General features: G+C 41.8%; 1 protein-coding gene across 4 annotated transcripts in view; it reads left to right on the forward strand.

Moving 5' to 3' along the window:
- Positions 1-22,113, forward strand: part of GPD2 (glycerol-3-phosphate dehydrogenase 2) — a 123,511-nt gene that overhangs the window by 52,716 nt on the left and 48,682 nt on the right. For all 4 annotated transcript variants that reach the window (XM_024217997.2, XM_024217998.2, XM_024217993.2 and 1 more), the window contains 3 exons: positions 6,775-6,899; positions 7,866-7,963; positions 8,979-9,142. In XM_024217997.2, the coding sequence (XP_024073765.2) occupies positions 6,775-6,899; positions 7,866-7,963; positions 8,979-9,142 (387 nt within the window). The remainder of the gene's footprint in view (positions 1-6,774; positions 6,900-7,865; positions 7,964-8,978; positions 9,143-22,113) is intronic.

The following is a 22,113-nucleotide window of genomic DNA, read 5'->3' on the forward strand; positions in this document are numbered from 1 at the left end:
AGCAACTGCGCGGGTGTGGATCAATGACACTACTTGCTAGACATCTTCAGTTTCAGGCCCAGTGTGTGCATGCGTAAGCACGTGTGGAATGGAGATAGGGACCACACATCTCGAAGGACCTCCAGTTACAGGTAAATAATCTCCATTTCTCATATGTTACAGTGCCATGTACTTTGGTAACACTATACAGTAACACTATACTGCATCTTTAACTTTGAACTCCCTGACGTGTGTGCTTCAAATCTCAGCCATAATGTTTTTCTTAGATTTGCATGCAACGTGATTGGTAGCTGCAGAATTCTGCATGGCATCTAGCACCTACCTTCAGGCCTGGTGTAAGGAATACCCGATGTCTGAGGGTGCAGTTCCGCTGATGCCAGGAATGAAATCCGGCTCCAGTGAAGTCAACTCCCATTGACTTCACTGGGGCCAGGATTTCCCCCCAGGTCTGTTTGAAAACATTTAGCTGAAATGTATGCTCATTTTATATAAACTTTTAAGTTTTCTACATAAATTAAAAGCAAGTAACATAAGCATATTGATATATTGGGGAATACATTCCAATTTGTAATTAGTGTGTTATGATTTTTAATGGATTATTAAAGAAAGCTAAATAGGTTTACCAGCTATGTGACTAAGGTTTTCAGTCTTGCTCTTATTATGTTGGTGGGCCTCTGGAAAAATTGCATTTGTAATTGAAAGTGCACAAAGAATGGTTGAAGGTAATCTATATTTATCCTGTTACTACATATTCTGATCATATCAGTAGTTTTCTGAAGTGTGAAATAATCATAGGCATTTGGTTAATGAATTGTGTATTGTTGCTGTTCATTCATGGAATTTGCTCTTTTATTATGTCTGATGCTTCACTTAACAACAAATTTTGCTTTCCTTGTGTTTGATATGTTTTCACCAAATTATTCCTGATTGTATCCATTAATCTTCAGTCACATTTGACAAAAACAAATTACTCTGATCTTTTAAAGTTACCAGTAATAATTGGATTTTTAAGGACATAAAAGTTTTGGGGGACCAATAAATGATAAAGGGTTTTTATATTGTTCTACAAGCAATATTATAAAGCACTGCACTATCTTTAAGGTGATGCGGGGTAAAAAAAATAGAGTAGTGTTAGTATTTACATTAGTTATTCTCTCCGTGTGCACGCAGTCATGTTGCTTTTCTCAACTTTGGTAAGAACCTCATTGACCCTGCTTCCTCTTCCTTTCCCCCTTGCCCACATACTTTCAAATGAGAAAAAACTCTAGTGTTGGGGGAATCCACTATTCTACTTGTTGCAACAAAAGCAATCTTTCTAGGTACATGCAATATATCTCAAAGATTTTGAGCAAAAGGCCACATTCTTGCCTTGAGGTGCTTATCTTAATTGGATTTATTTTTTATAAACTTTTACACTTTTATGAAACCAAGTCACAATATTTAAGAGGTGTGTGTGTGTGTGTGGGTATGGGGGCGGAGGGGGAGGGATAAGCATTTCTAGATAAGTTAATTAGTTGTTTCACACTACAATTACTAATCAAGATCTTAATTACCGTATATACTCGTTTATAAGCCGAGCCCCCCAAGATGAATAAGTAAAAATGGAAAATTTTTATAACCCGTTCATAAGCTGACCCTATAATTCAGGGATCGGCAAACTTTGGCTCCCGGGCCATCAGGATAAGCTGGCACGGTTTGTTTACCTTGAGCGTCCGCAGGCACGGAGGTAAACCTAAGTAAACAAAGTGTCCCGGCGCACCGGCTGCTTACCCTGATGGGCCGGGACAGCAACTGGTGGGGAAATTTTTTTGGGGGGAGAAGCTGGGAGTCAGGGGAGTAACCCCTGTGACCACCCCCACATGAGCCCACCCCTAGCCTGGGACCCCCACACTCTCCCCATCCCATCCCTTCCCACCTTATCTGGGGGAGGGCTAGGGGAGGATGTCTCTGACCTGGCTGGAGCTGCTCCGGCAGGCTGGGCAGCACGGCTCCAGCCTGCTCCGGTGGGCCAGACCGGGTGGTGCGGCCGCAGCATGTTCCAATGGGCTGGGCTGGGCAGCCTGCTCTGGGGGGTGGGGCCGAGCGGCACGGCTGCAGCCTGCCAGCCCCGGAGCTGCAGCTGCTTTGGAGGCTGGGGGGAAGAGCAGCGTGGCCAGAAGTGGAGAGACTCTGGCCCCACTTCTTCCCTTCTCTCTCTGCTGGCTGTGTAGCCTCTCTTTGCTCCCTCTGTTGGGGGGAGGGGCTGTGTCCCACCTCTCCCTCTCTATACCCGTTCATAAGCCGACCCCCTTCTCTGGTGCTTCCCTTTTTTACAAAAAAAAAATCAGCTTATGAATGAGTATATACGGTATATTAGAGGCTTGGAAGACATTTCTGAAAAGAGAACATCTTTATTGACGTGGATTGTTAAGGTTGTTATGTTGGTGTGCGCAAAACTTTTTTTCAATTATTGTATGTGCTAAAACTATGTAGAGTAACTTTTGTAAGTTATCTATTGTAAATATGGTCCACGCCATACACAAGTCATACCCCTCTGTGAATACTACAAAACCGTTACTGCCATGGATGAATTTTCCTGATTTAATAAAGAGCAAAGTTTTGCCAAATGGCATATATTATAAAAGCATTTTCCTAAATGGGATATCCTCACGCTATATCCTTTGTCTTGAAAAGCCGTATGGATACGGTAATGATTTTTAGTACCCTTCCTACACAGCTTCCCTGGCATTCGTTATTTGATTGAGCAATGTAAAGCATGTTCTTGAAGGATCTGATTAACTGTGGTTTCCTTCCCCTTGGGAAAAAAATGTGTTCAGGCCTAATTCTAAATTGGCTAATTCCATTCCTCCTATCTAGTTTCAAATGGATACAGTATTCTTCTCTTCCTTTTTCTAAATAAACTGTGTAGTATTGGAGATTCAATTGCAGAGGTGTTTTCACTTTGTGCATGGGTGGGTGGGTGGGTGGAGGGGGGGGGGTACACACACTTGAGACACATTGTCATCCGAAACACCTGCTGGTAAAACTTTATCTTGGACTACACTGCCATGTATTTCTGTAATATACACATATGCGTGTATATATACGTGCGTGTGTGTATGTGTAAAAGGTGTCTCTATATCTATAATTTATGCACATTTGTGTGCGTATATATATACACCCTGAATATGTCATTAGCTTGTATACATATAAAGTGTATATAAAAGATATACATGTGCATATGACTGTGTGTATGTATATATTCAATTTATTATATGTAAATGAATACATTGTGAATTTCCTTTATTTAGAGCTCACATATCTCATTACAATATACAAAAATGTATTTCTAGCCTTCTGTATTTTCTTGTAAGTCTATCATGACACAGATTCACTTTATAAGACAAAGTTTTGCGGATTAACTTGCCTTTTCTTTTCTCTTTTGAGAGAATTGTATCCTCAATATCCAGGGTGGACTCAGTGTGAAAAATTTAATCACATTGAAGCAATCCAAATGCACATGGAGTGTTTTAATTAATAGAAGAGCCACTTGGTTGTACACTACTTCAGTTGCCATAACTAAGCATAATATTAAATGGAGAGAAGATAGATTTTTATATAATTTAACTTTATATCACAATTGTTCTTAATCTGTTTTTCTCTGAATAAAAAATGCCTATGACTTTTCATAGAAAGTTTAAACCCAGAATAGATTAGAATTACTTTGAGTTAGACAAACTGCATAAAAGCAGATATTGAATGTGGGCTTGATCCCACAAGGTGCTGCACCCCCTGACTCCGATCCAGCAAAAGCATTTAAGCATGTGCTGAACTTTGTGAGTACTCCTACTGAAGTAAAATGTAAACTGGTGGCTAAATCCTTTCCTGGATTGTAAAAGACAGCTCAGCACCCTCCATATTGAGTCCCAAACTCCTCCTTTCTTTTATCACATTTTTAGAAGAACTTATTCTTTTAGTTGATTAGTGTGTCCATGTATGAACACTTGCATCTGAGTTCCCTACTCTTTCCCTTCCCTGCGCCCCCCCACCAAATATTCAGTACTTTCAGTGGAAGGACCCAAGTCTCCTGATTATATTTTAGAGAACACTTACATTATTAAGGGTTGTACCAAGAATCTTAAAGCAATCTATCTCTATCATCAAAATGTTGTCTAAGCTCTAAGAGCTAGGAAATTGTGATCTCCAATCCTGGCTGTTACTGATTCCTTCTTTGGTTTTGGGCACCTCTCTTCCTTAGTTGTAAAATGAGTAATAACAATAGTCGGCCTTGCAAGGATATTGAGCAAATTAATTTGTAATGTTTATTCTGCAAAAAGCCACTTTTTTATTAATAAAAAGGGGGAGGGATAGCTCGGTGGTTTGAGCATTGGCCTGCTAAACCCAGGGTTGTGAGTTCAATCCTTGAGGGGGCCACTTAGGGATCTGGGGCAAAAATCAGTACTTGGTCCTGCTAGTGAAGGGGGCTGGACTCAATGACCTTTCAGGGTCCCCTCCAGTTCTATGAGATAGGTATATCTCCATTTATTATTATATTATTATTATTATTTATATTATTAAAATAAAATGTTATGTGGTCGTACAGTGACTACTGACTCTAATGACCTTTTACCAGAAAGGTTAGTAGCAATCTGGATGTCTAACCTAGTGAATGCCAGTGAAAATGAGGTAGGATTAGAGGCTAAAATAGGGGAAAAGCAAGCTAAAAATTACTTAGGCAAGTTAGGTGTCCTCAAGTCACCAGGGCCTGATGAAATACATCCTAGAATACTCAAGGAGCTGACTGAGGAGATATCTGAGCCATTAACAATTTTCTTTGAAAAGTCATGGAAGATGGGAGACATTCCAGAGGACTGGAAAAGGGGCAAATATAGTGCCCATGTATAAAAAGGGAAATAAGGACAACCCGGGGAATTACAGATCAGACAGCTTAACTTCAGTACCTGGAAAGTTAATGAGCAAATAATTAAGCAATCAGTTTGCAAACACTTAGAAGATATTAAGGTGATAAATAACAGTCAGCATGGACTTGTCAAGAACAAATCATGTCAAACCAACTTAATAGGCTTTTTTGACAGGGTAACAAGCCTTGTGAATGGGAGGAAGCAGTAGACATGGCATGTATTGACTTTAGTAAGGCTTTTGATACTGTATCACATGATCTCAAAAACAAATTAGGAAAATACAGATGCTCCCCAACTTATGCAAGCGTTCCGTTCCGGAACGCCTTGCGTAACTCAATTTTGCGTAAGTCGGAAATGTATCTCCGACCATTACGCAACCCCCCCCCCCCCAAAACAACCACCCCCCCCTCCTATTTCTAGCTAACGGAACTTTTTCTGTAAGCTCGGATTTGCGTACATTGGGTTTACGTAACTTGGGGAGTGTCTGTACAACCTTCATGGAGCTACTATAAGGTGGTACATAACTGGATGGAAAACCATTTCCAGAGAGTAGTTACAGTGGTTCACCGCCAAGCTAGAAGGGTATATCAAGTGGAGGGATCAATTCTGTGTCTGATTCAGTTCAGTATCTTCATCAGTGATTTAGATAATGGCATAGAGAATACACATATAAAGTCTGCGGACAATACCAAGCTGGGAGGGGTTGCAAGTGCTTTAGAGGATAGGATTAAAATTCAAAATGATCTGGACAAACTGGAGAAATGGTCTGAAGTAAATAGGATGAAATTCAATAAGGACAAATGCAAAGTACTCCATTTAGGAAGGAACAGCCAGTTGCACACATACAGAATGGGAAATAACTGCCTAGGAAGGAGTACTGCAGAAAGAGATTTGGAGGCATAGTGGATCACAAACTAAATATGAGGCAGCTGTGTAACACTGTTGCAGAAAAGAGCAAACATCATTCTGGGATGTATTAGTAGAAGTGTTTTTAAGCAAGACACGAGGAGTAATTCTTCCACTCTACTCCATGCTGATTAGGCCTCAGCTGGAATAATGTGTCCAGTTCTGGGTGCTACATTTCAGGAAAGATGTGGACAAATTGTAGAAAGTCCAGAGATGAGCAACAAAAATGATCAAAAGTCTAGAAAACAAGACCTCTGAGGGAAGATGGAAAAAATTGGGTTTGTTTAGTGTGGAGAAGAGAAGACTAGGGAGGAGGGGCATGATAGCAGCTTTCAAGTATATAAAAGGTTGTTACAAGGAGGAAGGAGAAAAATGGTTCTCCTTAACCATGGAGAATTGGACAAGAAGCAATGGGCTTAAATTCCAGCAAGGGCGATTTTAAGTTGGACATTAAGAAAAATATCCTGACCATCAGGGTGATTAAGCACTGGAATAAATTGCCTAGGGAGGTTGTGAAATCTCCATCACTGAAGATTAAGAGCAAGTTAGACAAAAACCTGTCAGGGATGGTCTAGATCATACTTAGGTCTACCATGAATGCAGGGGATTGGACTAGATGATCTCTCGAGGTCCCTTCCAGACCTATGATTCTGATTCATTCATAGGAGCCTTGCTGCCCTGCATAAAAGTCCAACTGCTTAGCCTCTATGTGCTGGAATGTCTTTTCATTGTGATATGTCCAGATTTTAATGTGCCTTTGTTTAAGAGTTCTGTTTCGACTTTTCCCCCAGGAAGAGACTAAAATCTTTTCATTACAATATAGACAGTGCACTGCACTTGGAATACAAATTTATCCATGTTCAGAGTAATTTTTCTTGTGATTGTCTCTACCCTAGAGAAGTGTCTTTAATGAATTACATACAAATTGTGTAATTTAAGAAGTTAATTTGGTTTTCTGGTTACACAGGACTAAAAACAGCTCTTGTAGAAAGAGATGATTTCTCATCAGGGACCAGCAGCAGGAGCACTAAATTGATCCATGGTGGAGTGAGATATCTTCAGAAGGCCATCATGAGGTTGGATTTCGAGCAGGTAATTGTTTATGCTGGCTGTTAAGCAAAAATTGCCAGTAGACCCTTTTTTTCCTCCTCCCAATTAAATCTCTGTTCTCATTTTATGGTTTTTAATACTTTCTTTTGTTGAATACCAGAGGCACTGTGCATACAGAATAGCTTGCTCAGTGAATTCTGCTAGAATATTTTGGGGACATTTCCAATGCTGTTTCTTGCTAGAGTATCATATTTACAGACAATCTGAAAATAGTATCTTGTGGACTGTACATATTGAGGTGGGGGAGATTTCCTTTTGTACACTAATAAGAATTTTGTTTGTTTTAAAGGAATTTTGGGAAAGAAAATATAGTAAATGAGTGGTACCTATTCATTGACACATTTTCTAGTATTGGTGTTCCCAGGCATAATATGATGGAAGATGGGACAATCCTCTACCTTTGGGAAAAACCCCAAGCTTGCCTTCTTCCTGTGAAACTTGCAGTTAAAGCTGTCTAAAAATCTTAAAGGTGGTAGAATACTGTACAGTGGAATTGTTTGCCACACGCTTATAGGGCCTTTCGTTTTAAGGATAAGATCAGAAGTGGTTTCTTGGATGTCTTCAAAGATAGGAAGAATTTCATACCTTATTGACTGCCTTTAGCTTCTAGTAAAATGGAGTTCGGTTTTTAGGTCCGTTAATTAGAGCTGCTGATAATTAGACTGACCTGCCATAGCACTAAAATGCCTAGTGGAATTTGCTCTGTACTCACAAGTTAAAGATTTTGTGTTACTGATTTGGGAAGTTCCCAATGTAATTCTTCAAACGAAATATCATTGTGCTATTGAAAGAATAGTAAAGAATGTAATAATTGTAATCTAGCACAGAGAACGTGTTCTGTGTATTTTATGGACTGATAGGCAAAACTGTTTTAATATTTAATATTTGTGATCTGTTAACGAAGCGTTAAAGGTCCTGAATTGTTTATTTTTTTATTTTTTTTTTTAGTACAGGATGGTAAAAGAAGCACTTCATGAGCGTGCCAACTTGCTCGAAATTGCTCCTCACTTATCTGGTCCTTTACCTATAATGCTTCCTGTTTACAAGTAAGCTCCCTGATACTCCTTCTGCTTTAATTTCTTACACCCTTGCTTTTGAGAATGAAGCTACTTCACTGGACCAGTTTTTGGAATGCCTTTTTCTTATCTGTTAACGTGTCACAAGCTTTGTCTTTTCAGAGGTGAGAATTTGTTGCTGTACTGTAGAAGCGTGAAGTTCATGTACAGCACTGTCTATTAACACCGTTTCAGTTAGCTGTCCAATAGTATTCCTCAAATTCACCCTCTTTCAATGGAGTTTTACCTTGGAAAACTTTTGCACAGTAACTTTGAAATGAATCCGTTTGTCTGGGAAGGGCAAAAGAGAAAAGTGTTTTTATTTTACTTGTCCCCTCCCAGATCTTGCTGGGGTGGGAAGAGGTGGAGGGAGAGTGATTTCCAGGCTCCTACTTCCTAATTTTCCCTTTTACTCCCCCTGCCAATCTCTAAGGCCTCCTCAGTAGAGTGACACTCACTCCTGTCACCACCAGCCCATCAGTGACTTTGAGTTGTTGTGCAGTGATCAAAGGCATCTCCTTTAGAGCAAAGGAAAGTGCTTTCATCTCCGGGGTTGGGCATGCTGCTCTCCTCTGGACTGTCTTCAATATGTCCACATCTCCAAAAGTATGGTGCCCAGAACTGTACACAGCACTGATCTATAATTCCCTTGGTCCTCTTTGTTCCCGTTTTTAAAGATATATTTTCCCTTCTCCAGTCTTCTGGGACCTCACCCATCCTCTGAGCTCTCAAAGATAAGTGCTATGGGCATGGACAAGCGATTTGCCTCTTTTCCTTTGTTTCCTCATATGTAAAATGGGGATAATATCTGAGATGTATTGTGGATTAGTCAATGTCTACTTGTAAAATGTTTTGAAGACAAGGCCTATGTAAATGGCAAACTTTGGTGCAGAATAGAAACTAATAACCATAATAATGCTAATATTACAATATAGAATGATGATTGGAGAGTTTTTTCCCTTTTCAGTTGAAATCTTTTTTTTTTTTTTTTTTTTTTTTTTTGCAGATGGTGGCAGTTGCCATACTACTGGGTGGGAATAAAACTGTATGACCTTGTAGCTGGAAGTCAGTGTCTGAAAAGCAGCTATGTGCTCAGCAAGTCAAGAGCCTTGGAACTCTTTCCAATGCTACAGAAAGACAGGCTTGTAGGAGCTATTGTCTACTACGACGGTATGTTTCTTTTCTATATTTACCTTTCTAATCCGTCTTTATGGTTGATATATTTAAAGTAAAACAAAAGTATATAACTAATTTGATGTATTTACATACATAAATATTTTTATAGAAAGTGTCTCTTGAGGGAATCTACCTTGCATCTTGCATAATTTCCATTGGCTAAATTTAGATGTATGACTAAATCAGTTTATTTGGCTCACACATCTGATTGGTTTAGTTCTGGCCTTCCTGATTTACCCTCCTGAATGTAGGAGAAAGATTCTGTTCTGTTCTGTCAGCCAGTAGATGCAGCAAAATGTCATAGTATCTTCATGGTCTGGTGATTCCCTATAGGAAGTTTCTGTGACTTCTCCAGCCATGCATAGTTGTGTAATACTAGAGAAGCTCCTTTTGTGCTGGATCAGTGTAAAACAGTCTATACAAATGTGGTATCTGAAGTGCTGTGTTCCAACTAACCCCCTGTAAGTCTCAAACAAATATTTCATAATCAGATAATATGCCAAATTTTATTAGGCTTCTGAATCCTGTGTTTACTTGAGGACTAATTGTTCAGAGATGTTCTGAAGCCAAGACTCTAAAGAGAGTTTCCTCAGGAAAATTGTAGAATCTGTGAACATGTTTACCAAAATAGTTAATGTCAAGGAAACAGATGATATTGATAATTTTAAATGGCTCACTATATGGTATTTACATTTAAAAAAATAATTCACACCTGTCTTGATAATTTGACTTCCCTTTTGTGGTTCTCATTTTTGAATTGGGTTTGGTCCATCAATCGCTTCCTGCTTGCATCACCCTCAGCTATTTAAATTGTTCTTGTAAATACATTCAAATAGCACAAGTAGCTCTGGGGCTGGAGTGGTTTCCACTGGAAACCTCTATGTTCAAGGGGTTATAAATCTATAGGAAAAAATACCTTAAGGCTGAAACTTGGCACAAATGTCATCTACTACACAGAATACAGTTTTGAGTGTTAATATATATATATATATATATATATATATATATATATATATATATATATTAATATATATAAATATATCATTTCAACAAAATGAGTGATTGAGTTGTAGAGAGTAGGAGAAGATTAAAGTGCTTTTTTGCAAGTCTAATATTTTTTTAAATTGAAGTTTTGTAGTTCAAAGGTCTAATGTGCACAGATTACTTGTTTGAAAAATATAAATCGAAGGGTTACTCTGCTTTTTAAAAATGGGCAAATGTGCAGTAGCAGCAACTTCTGTGTTCAGATTGTTGATATTGATGTTCATATTGATGGTACCAGAATGATTTGGGGGTTTTTATTTCATTTTTATAAAGTACGTCCAATGCTAAGTCCCTAGTGACATGTGCAATATTTTCAACTCGTATGGCTTTTCAAACACAAAAGCGTGGATTGTACAACCCTGGCTCATGCTGTGGAGTTTGTATTCATGCAAGTAATCTCACTGATTTCAGTAGGATTACTCAAATGAGTAAGTCCTCATCAACATGAGTCAGGGTTGCACAATCTAGCCCCAAGTTTAAAAAACAAAACGCCTTCTACGCTACACCCAAACAGTTACCTGCTAACCGTATTCAGGAAAGGCCCAGGAAAAGGACGTAAACAACCTTTAAGACCTGCATGAACGTAAACAACCTTTAAGACCTGTCAGACTAGTAAGAGAAGGGAATTCCTAAGCCAAGAACCCTAAGTACATTCTTCTATCCAGTCAAAAGACTTCTGGCTTGACCTATCCAGCTTCCTCTCTTCCTGTGTCTTACCACAGCAGCCTCCAAGGTAGCCAAGTGAAGCCATGTAGAGTTTTATGGATCAGTCATCACCATGAGTTGCATTTCCCAGGAGGAAGTGTTGTGATGTATTGCTTTTTGGCTGAGTCTGCCATGCAGGAGGACAGCTGCATTATGCATGTGTTGTAGCTGCTTGGTGGTCTTCAAGCCACTTACATAATTCATTGCAATAACCAAGTCAAAGTTCCAAAGGCAAAGATAATTTTGGAGAGGTACAAGTCTAAAAGGTGTTGTCTCTATTGCTTTACCAACCAATGAATGAAAAATGTACGTATTTACTGTTAATTATAGAAATGTAGAGATGGAAGGGACCGTGAAGTCCTCAAGTCCAGCTCCCCCCAAATCCCCGCTGTGCTGAGGCAGGACCAAATAAACCTAGACCATCCCTAATAGGAGTTTATTTAACCTGTTAAAAATGTCTAGCGATGGGGATTCAACAAACTCTTTTAGAAGCCTATGTCAGTGCTTAACTATCTTTATAGTTGGAAAGTTTTTCCCTAATATATAACCTAAATCTCCTTTCCTGCAGATTAAGTCCATTAGTTCTTGTCCTGCCTTCAGTGAACATTGAGAACAATTGATCACTGTCCTCAATGTAATAACACTTAACATAGGGTATGACTACACTACGATATTAAATAGTTGAAGACTGTTTTTACATCCCCCTAGTCTTTTTCTCAAGACTAAACATGCCCAGGTTTTTTAACCATTCCTCATAGGTCAGCTTTTCTAAACCTTTTATCATTTTGGTTGCTCTCCCCTGGATTCTCTCCAACTTGTCCACATCTTTCCTAAAGTGTCCAGAATTGGACATACACCTCTACCTCGATATAACGCTGTCCTCAGGAGCCAAAAAATCTTACCGTGTTATAGGTGAAACCGTGTTATATCGAACTTGCTTTGATCCGCCAGAGTGCGCAGCCCCGTCCCCCCCAGAGCACTGCTTTACCGTGTTATATCCGAATACATGTTATATCGGGTCGTGTTATATCGGGGTAGAGGTGTAGTACTCCAGCTGAGGCCTCACCAGTGTGGAGTAGAGTGGAACAGCTACTTCCTGTGTCTTACATACCACCCTCCTGTTATTCCCCAGAATATTAGCCTTTTTCACTACTGCATCACACTGACTCGTATTCAATTTGTGTTCTGCTATACCCCTCAGGGTCTTTTCTTCAGTACTGCCATCTAAACAGCTATTCCCCATTTTGTAGTTGTGCATTTGATTTTTAGCTTCCTAAGTGAAGTGCTTTGAATTTTTCTTTAGTGAATTTCATCTTGTTGAATTTAGAACAATTCTCTAATTTGTCAAGATTGTTTTGAATTCTAATCCTGCCCTCCAAAGTTCTTGCAACCCCTCTCAGCTTGGTGTCATCTACAAATTTTATAAGCTACTCTCCACTCTTATCCAAGTCATTAATGCAGTGGTCCCCAAACGGTAGGAACATTTTGGGGGGCGAGTTGTGCGGTGGGGGGCAGGGAGGGAGTGTCCCCCCAGCCCGCAGCTCTGCCTCCAGCTCCTCTGCTGAGCAAATTGTGCAGTAATGGAGTAATAGACAGATTACATTACTGGGGGGGGGGGGGGGCATGACAGGAAAAGTTTGGGCACCACAGCATTAATGAAAATATTGAATAGAACTGGACCCAGACCTGACCCTTGCAGGACCCCTCTGGATATGCCCCCCCCCTCAGTGTGACCGCGAACGATTGGTAACTACTCTATGGTCTTTCAACCAGTTGAGCACCCACCTTATAGTAATTTCATCTAGAGTAGTATGTGTATGAGACTCATGCAACTGTCAGTGGCCTTATTAATATGAAGATACTATCATCTGGGAATCCACGGGTGGTCAGGGTTCCAAAAGTACCCACAGCCTGAGACAATCTTGGACAAACTCCCTCCACTGCGGGGGCAGGAACCACCTCTTCTATGCTTTCAAGGGCATTCCTCACTTCACTTTTATCGTCCCCATTTTGTCTGAATTAATCTTCAGCAGCAGGGTGTTAAGAATTTTGATGAAAAAGGACTCAAACCTCCTCACTTGATTTAATGAATGATGAGGTGTATGAGTCCAGCATGCAGGTCATAGTACAAAGACCCATAGTGCCTTTGGAACCTCAGAAACTGGTGCTGGCTTAAACTTTTCTGGAGAAGAGATTGCATTTGTTCCCTCTAGGCATGAATCTGTCCATAGAAATGCTGACAGGCAGGTCTGAAGCCAATCTACTTTATAGAGGAAAAAGGTTTTTTATAGCAAGAGAAATAGGATTCTGGTTCCAAGTGAAGGCAGCCAGGATGTACCAAATTGTCCACTACTTGAAATTAGACTTCGTGAAGGTGTTTTCTTTGGGAGCATTATCTCTCCGTTTCACATACGAGTCCTGTATCTCTACATCTGTCACCACATGAACCAGAAAGCCCATGCTCCACCAGATCTTCATATTGCCAGCTTTATAGTGGCTTTGGTCATCTCCTCAGCCACTGAAAATGGCCATCATGGAGATGCAGAACTCCCAAGTAAAGAACTCCTTAACAGAAAGTTTCTTTCACTTGCCAAACTTCACAGCTAAGTAATGAAGTTCCATAGTAAAATTAATAAACCTCCTAGAAATTAGTAATTTCCTTGGCTTTAACTGCCTAGGAATTACCTAGATTCCAGAATGTTAGCTTCTTTTTTGTTGTTTAAGGGTGCCTTGAGTTTTGCTGAAACCTCTACATCTCAGCAGATCCTAACTTTACTTGAATGTGTCTTCAAGGCATTCTGAGCTGCATCTTTGTCCAGCATGATATGTAATTACATGTACATTAAGTTTAATGTAAACCAAACAGTATTCAAATTTTTGTAAAAAATTATGCCCAGCAAAAATTACATTAAAAAGACTGTTGTGAGTCATCCACAAATCTTAAAAGCCAGGAAATTCACTGCTCGAATTGTACTTCAACATCTAGACACAGCAGGCTGTCCACTTAACTACTTTCTAGGTGCACCCTGTCGTGCCTACATGTTAAAGGACAGTCTTATCTGTGAATTTCCTTGCTTTGCATCAGACCCTTAATGTTCTTTCGTTGTAGATTTTATTGGGTGATTATATAAATTGAGACAATTCTTTTTCTGTTAGTGGTAAGAGTGCTTTATGGAAAGATTTTCTTAACCCTCATGGGTAGCCTGGCAGTCTCATGATATCAAGATGTATGCAGAGCAGTCATGAAGAAACTACACATCCCTTGCAGGGATGGAGATATCACACTCAGAAGAAATATCCTGAATACTTATTTGCCAATTGTGGTGGATCTGTAATTAATTTTTTTACTTGAAGATAGTTTATTTCTTTCATCCAGCAGCCTGAAAGTTCATCACACATTTGACTATAAAGGTTTTTCCCCCTTTTTTTTTCTGAATTAAACTAGTCAACACTTATCAATAGGGACATTTGGAGAGGAAAAATAGGAATATATCTCCTAACTCAATTGAAATACATTGGGTACAGAGAGCATTTAGGAGGCATATTGTGGAAAAATAACTAGCATAAGGATAATTAGAGCTTGTCCCTCTTGAGTGGGACCAGCTAGTATGTATATATCTCTTCATAATCAGGAGTAATACAAAACTGTGGAAAGGAGAGAAATTGAATTTTTGTTTTTCCATTATCTGATTTTAAGAACTAGCAGATAGTCCTGCTGGGGGCGGAAGGGGGGGCACAGTTATGAGCCGTTCCATACTTAGGACGTTGAGCAAGGGTTCAATCTAGTCTGTTTAAAATATAACTCTTCTGTTTTACATAGGATACTTGAATTACTATAGTGAAATATAAAATCCAGAATGACTGAAAGTCATATGGATTTTTAAAAACAGTACAAATGGTTAGCATTACCCTCGATTCATTGTTTGCTAAAATAAAGGTTGTGGCAGTTGCTAGTGTGCATTATCTTGTGGTGTTGAATTCAGGACTGTTATTATCTTGACTAACTAGGGCCCTGAACCTGCAATGAGATTCACCCCAGCAGAGCCTTCCATGGATCTCGTTGTAGTATCAAGGCCTAAGTCCCCAAAGCCTAATAACAAAAATTAACCTGTCTACTTGAAATGTTGTCATGATATGGATTTTAACAATGGATACTTAGTTTTCTCTTGATGGTACACTACTTTCCTACTTTTGCATATACATCTGCACTTAGTCTACTTGGTTTTTAATAATAAACTTTACAAAGATTTAATTTAATGGCCCCGTCCAATCAACATTTAAAAAACAAAATATCCTGTTGGGACTAAAGACTGACATCTGCATTTTTTTTCCCTTTAAAAGAAAATTATTAAAAGAATAAAAAAAAATCCTAGTAGCCTGCAGGCTTAAGTTTTATGTTGACAAATAGATTTTTGAAAGTTTCTTTGGATGATCTGTAGCGAGAGCTGCTGTAAAAATTATTAAAAGCGCGACAGCAACTTTCAGCTTGAAAAACTAATTGGTTAGCTTTAATTCATTCTTAGTAACCATTTTGCTGCTTTAAAATATTTTGAGATACTCTACTGCTAGGTGTTTAAAAAAATAGAGCAATCTCTAATTTTTATAGTAATAAATATTACTTAAAAGTAATATTCTTAAAGACTGTAATTAACTGGAAACCTATTTGTAATCTATTTAAAGCTTAGTTATGACTAAGCAGTTTGGTATTTTATGGCAAAATGAGAACCAGAACAATTTTAAATAATTCCTACATTTACAAGACACTCGCAAAGGTTTTCTTGCACAAATGCTACTTTAGATTCATTGCTATGTGATGCCAAAGTAAAGAACAGCAAGAGTTAATACAGTTTTTGGTGGAAAATTCTTATTTTTTTCTTGCCAAGATACAGCACAAAATCAGTTACTGAGTGATACTTTACTGATAGGCCTGATGCCTTCCCATTCAAAGAGCAAAATTTGATTTGTACCCTTTCTTGCTTCTTTAAGTTGCGTTAAAGGGCCAGAAATGTTAAAAATTCAGGTCTGGCCTATCAGGATTTCCCTGGACAACTGGAGAGCTAGTATACCTAGAGATCTTGCATATGTACTGAGCAAGTGAAACCTGATTGACAATGACACTCTTTCTATTCAGACCATTTAAAGCTGTTTCCATTTTTAATTCCATTGCCTATGAACAGTTGGAAGGAAAAAAGCTGGCTTTTAAAGATTCTTTATCTCATCCCTTCAGTTAAGAATTCTGAAAGCTCATATTACACACTTGAACTGTCAGAGGGTATGTCTGGATTTCAAGAAAATGTTTTCTTTTTAAGTGTTAACAAACACATTAACTTATGCTTTAAAAATGTAAGGTGCAATCCTGGCCCTACTGATGTTGTCGGAAAGCTCTCTTAGTTTTCAGTGGGGCCAGGATTTCACTCCAAGTGTAGATAGGGCAAGTTATATTTTAACACTTGTTAGCTGACTGAGGTGAGCCCTAGGCTCTGCCCTACAGTTCATGTTGACCAGTTAACTTGTACTCTGTCGATACTAGTTTTAAAACGTGTTAGCTAATGCATTTTTGAAAATACTTCTTGCATCCTAACCTAGACAAGCCCTGAGTCTTGGGGGAGGGGGAGGCGAACAAGCAACACACACAACCTTTCAGTTCTTTATACACCTTAAAGAAGCAAAATGATGGCATGAACCCTTTGCAGTTCACCTTTAAGGAACTTAGCATTAGATAATGGCATTGACACTTAAAGCTCAAAATAGGTTTGGGGTGGGGAGCTTTTATAGAAAGGAGTGTCGTAAGTAGTTTTATGTTAATAATTAAATTCAGTTTCATAATGTTTCTTGCCTTTTTCCCTTCCCCTCTGTCAGATTTTTCTGCATCTATACCCTTAAGGTATGTCTACACTAAGAGAGTAGTTCGATTTTACTTAAAGCGAATTCGTGGAACCGATATTACAAAGTCGAACGTGTGTATCCACACTAAGGACAGTAATTCGACTTTGTGAGTCCACACTAATAGGGCAAGCGTTGACATTGGAAGCAGTGCACTGTGGGCAGCTATCCCACAGTTCCCGCAGTCCCCGCTGCCCATTGGAATTCTGGGTCGAGCCCCCAATGCCTGCTGGGGTAAAAAATGTGTCGAGGGTGGTTTTGGGTAACTGTCGTCATTCAACCGTCACTCCCGCCCTCTCTCCATGAAAGTGCCAGCGGGCAATCAGTTTGCGCACTTTTCTGGTGATTGACAGCGCGGACGCCACAGCACTGCGAGCATGGAGCCTGCTGCGATCATCGCTGCAGTTATGGCCGTTGTCAACACCTCGCACCTTATCATCCGTTTTTTTCAGAGACAGATGCTGAGAAATCGGGCGAGGAGGCTACGGCAGCTCGGTGAGGACATTAAGTCTGAGAGGGGCACAGACCTCTCACAAAGCGCGGGACCCCGCACCGTGGACATCATGGTGGCAATGGGTCATGTTGATGCTGTGGAATGGCGATTCTGGGCCCGGGAAACAAGCACGGACTGGTGGGACCGCATAGTGCTGCAGGTCTGGGATGAATCCCAGTGGCTGCGAAACTTTCGGATGCGTAAGGGAACTTTCCTTGAACTTTGTGAGTTGCTGTCCCTGCCCTGAAGCGCAAGGACACCCGGATGCGAGCAGTCCTGACTGTCCAGAAGCGAGTGGCCATAGCTCTCTGGAAGCTTGCAACTCCAGACAGCTACCCGTCAGTCGCAAACCAATTTGGAATGGGCAAATCTACCATGGGGGTTGCTGTGATGCAAGTAGCCAACGCAATCGTTGAGCTACTGCTCTCAAAGGTAGTGACCCTCGGAAACGCGCAGGTGATCATAGATGGCTTCGCTGCAATGGGATTCCCAAACTGCAGTGGGGCTATAGATGGAACTCACATCCCAACCTGGGACCGGCCCACCAGGCCAGCTAGTACATTAACCGAAAGGGCTACTTTTCAATGGTGCTGCAAGCACTGGTGGACCATAGGGGACGTTTTACCAACATCAACGTCGGATGGCCGGGCAAGGTTCATGATGCTCGCGTTTTCAGGAACTTTGGTCTGTTTAGACGGCTGCAGGAAGGTATTTACTTCCCGGACCACAAAATAACTGTTGGGGATGTAGAGATGCCTATAGTCATCCTCGGGGACCCAGCCTACCCGCTAATGCCCTGGCTCATGAAGCCCTATACAGGCGCCCTGGACAGTGAAAAAGAACTCTTCAACTACCGGCTGAGCAAGTGCAGAATGGTGGTGGAGTGTGCTTTTGGATGTCTGAAGGGGAGATGGAGAAGCTTACTGACTCGCTCTGATCTCAGCGAAACCAATATCCCCATTGTCATTACAGCTTGCTGTGTGCTCCACAATCTCTGTGAGAGCAAGGGGGAGACGTTTATGGCGGGGGGAGGAGGTTGAGGCAAATCGCCTGGCTGCTGATTACGCCCAGCCAGACAGCCGGGTGATCAGAAGAGCACAGTGGGACGCGCTGTGCATCCGGGAAGCTTTGAAAGCTAGGTTGCACAGTGAGCAGGGTAACCTGTGACTATTAAGTTTGTTTATTCAGAAGCTGAACTTGCCCCCGTTTCTTTACCCAGTTAATGTTGACTATCCTCTCCAGTTACCAACCCCCTTCCCCCCCTTCCAACACACCTTTAAAAATAAAATAAATGAAACTTTGTTCATTAACATCGTTTTTTTTATTAAGGATTTTGCAGTAGTGTTGAAACTGGGACACAGACTGGTGGGGAGCGGGTGTAGTGATGGAAAGGACGCTTCTAAACTCGAGGAATGACAGGCTCCTGCTCCTAGAGCGGTCTGCAGTGGTGGAATGGTTGTTTCAACGGAGCCTGCCACCCCTCCTTTTCGGGACTCTGTGTGTGGGGGCTATGTGACTTTGTGGAGGGGGAGGGCGGTTACAGATCCCCTGCTGCGTGGCTCTGTCATCCAGGCTAAGGACCGCTGCATAAGATCTGTAACCGCCCTCCCCCGCCACAAACTCACATAGCCCCCCCACACAGAACATGAAAATCACCTCCCAGACTGACCAGGGTGCCTAGTGACTGCAATGTGTGTGTGACCTTCTGCTGAACCTGCCTCCGTGTCTGTACCCTGGTAAAGGTGACTGTCCTCTCCAATTACCAACCCCCTTCTCCCCCCTTCAAACACACTCTCCTCTAAAAGAACATGACAGAAACAGTAATTAACAGAAACATATTTTTTATTAACTACACAGTTAGGGGATGAAACTGGGACGGGGGCTTGGGTGAGGTGCTTTTGGAGTGAAGGAAAGGACTTATCAAATCTTTGGGAATGAGAGCCTTCTGTTACTTGAGCAGTCTGCAGGGGTGGAGTGACTGTTTTCACGGCCCCTGCCACCCATCCTTCTTGGGACTTTGGGTGAGGGGGGGATGGGACTTTGTGGCGGGGGAGGGCGGTTAGAGATAGAATGCAGCGGGGCTCTGTCCTCCTGCCTCCGGTCCTGCAGAACATCCACAAGGTGCCGGACCATGTCCGTTTGCTCCCTCATTAGTCCAAGCAGCGTTTGAGTCGCCTGCTGGTCTTCCTGCCGCCACCTGTCCTCCCGTTCGCTGTGTGATCGCTGGTATTGCGACATGTTCTCCCTCCACTGGGTCTGCTGTGCCGCCTCGGCTCAGGAGCAGCCCATAAGTTCTGAGAACATCTCATCCTGTGTCCTTCTCTTTCGTCGCCTGATCTGCGCCAGCCTCTGGGAGGGGGATGCCGGGGTAGCTCGGGAGACACTCGCAGCTGTGGGATGGGAAAAAGGGAGTGAATTCCTCAGAAAGATACATTTTTGTGAACAATGAACATAATCTTTCTCTGTGAATAAGACCATGCACATTACCTATCACATGCGCACTCAGTACAAGGTCGAATTTTCGGCCTTCCCATTGAGTGCCTGGGGTCTTGCTGTACAGATCACACAAGCAGGGCTGGACAACGGAATTCGGCTAGCAGGCGGACATGGTAAGCCGTAGACTTTTGGCTGCTTAAAGTTTAATTTATAGCAGTGCCCTCCTTTCAAGTTCCAAGCAATGCTCCTAGCGTTGGCCAGTTCCTGCTGCCAGCAATCCGGCCAGCATGAACTCTGCCCCGTCCCACCCCCCTCGCGGCTGTCCCCGGGAAAGATCACTGAATGCTGTCCCTGTCACGCCTCCACCGCGTGGCTGTAAACGGCCGGTTACAGTTATGTAAAGGAACAGGCAATCAGTCCCAATACTAACATTCCCCTAATTCAAAGCAGGTCACCATGAGTGATATCACTCTGATGAGGATTTCAGAGACAGAGAAAGAGCGCATGCTGCGTGAATGCCAGCAAGAAAGAGCGCATGCTGCGTGAATGCCAGCAAGCACCAGGGCTGTATGCCGCCATGCTTTGCGAGGCAATGATCCTGGAGTACTTGCTGCTAGCCTGGCACGGAAAAGTTTCCTACCATGGAGGATGCAATAAGGCCGCTCTCCCCAGGAACCTGATGCAAAGGCTTTCACAATACCTCCAGGAGATGTCCCAGGAGGATTTCTGCTCTATCCCCGCACGTATAGACAGAATTTTCCAGTAGCTGCACTGGCCAGGACTAGAAAATAAAGCGCCTAGGGCAAACTAATCATGAAAAACCCATTGTTAAGATACCATTACTATTCTGTTCAAAATAAATGTTTAAAACAGTTACCTACTGATGTTTCCCCTGAATCACGGTCTGGGTTACGGCCTTGGGAGGGTTGGTAGGGGATCTCCGTGAGGGTGATGAAGAGATCCTGGCTGTCGGGGAAATCAGCTTTGAAAGTGCTGTCGACTGCCTCGTCCTCCTCATCTCCTTCCTCCTCTTCCCCGCGAACATCTCCGAGGAAGCGACCATCGTCAGAGTCCACGGACAGTGGTGGGGTAGTGGTGGTGGCTGCACCTAGAATGGAATGCAGTGCCTCGTAGAAACGGCATGTCTGGGGCTGGGATCCGGAGCATCCGTTTGACTCTTTGGTCTTCTGGTACCCTTGTCTCAGCTCCTTGATTTTCATGCGGCACTGCGTTGCATCCCGGCTGTATCCTCTCTCCGTCATGGCTTTGGAGATCTTCTCGTAGATCTTCACATTCCGTTTTTTCAATCGCAGCTCCGAAAGCACGGACTCATCGCCCCACACAGCGATCAGATCCAAGACTTCCCGATCAGTCCATGCTGGGGCCCTCTTTCTATTCAGCGATTGCATGGTCACCTCTGCTGGAGAGCTCTGCATCGTTGCCAGTGCTGCTGAGCTCGCCACGATGTCCAAACAGGAAATGAGATTCAAACTGGCCAGACAGGAAAAGGAATTCAAATTTTCCCGGGGCTTTTCCTGTGTGGCTGGTCAGAGCATCCGAGCTCGGACTGCTGTCCAGAGCGCCAACAGAGTGGTACACTGTGGGATAGCTCCCGGAGCTATTAGCGTCAAATTACATCCACACTAACCCTAATTCAACATGGCCATGTCGAATTTAGCGCTACTCCCCTCGTCGGGGAGGAGTACAGAAATCGATTTAAAGAGACCTCTATGTCGAAATAAATAGCTTCGTTGTGTGGACGGGTGCAGGGTTAATTCGCGTTAACGCTGCTAAATTCGACATAACCTCCTAGTGTAGACCAGGCCTTAGTCGCACCTACTGGCTGCAGTGAGTAGTGCTTAATAGCAGAGGTCTCCCGCTAGAGTTGAAGTGTTGACCCAAATCCCCCAAAAGAACACTTTTAATATACCCACTGCGTAGATTATTTTCTGACTTGATAAAACCATTTACACAGTTATTTACTTTTTTTGCATTGGTATTTGGCTTTTATCAGAAGGGGATCAGCAGTGCTATTCCTTTATTTTTTTTTAATTGCTGATCTAACGCTTTATTTTTTGTTTAATTGCTTATCAAACAATCATGAATATATCCTACTCTATAGCTTTCTGAAATGTTGTTGCTTCAGCCCTCTTAATTACATTTTAAAATGGTTTATACAGGCAAAAATGGATGGTACATTATAAATGTTGGAAGTACCAGCAATAGCAAATCACAGACTTTACCAGGGGCTATTCTTGCTCTGTCTCAGCATCAGGAAACTATAGCATATGTTGGATGTTAGCCTGGGTGTACACAATGTGTCCTATTTATTCAAGGTTTCCTTTGAAGCCACAACTTACAAGTTTGTTTCTTAGGGGTACATGTCAGACTTCATTTAGCATTT

This window comes from Terrapene carolina, unplaced genomic scaffold, assembly GCF_002925995.2.
Source record: "Terrapene carolina triunguis isolate 2854851 unplaced genomic scaffold, T_m_triunguis-2.0 Scaffold62, whole genome shotgun sequence".
Lineage (NCBI taxonomy): Eukaryota > Metazoa > Chordata > Testudines > Emydidae > Terrapene > Terrapene triunguis.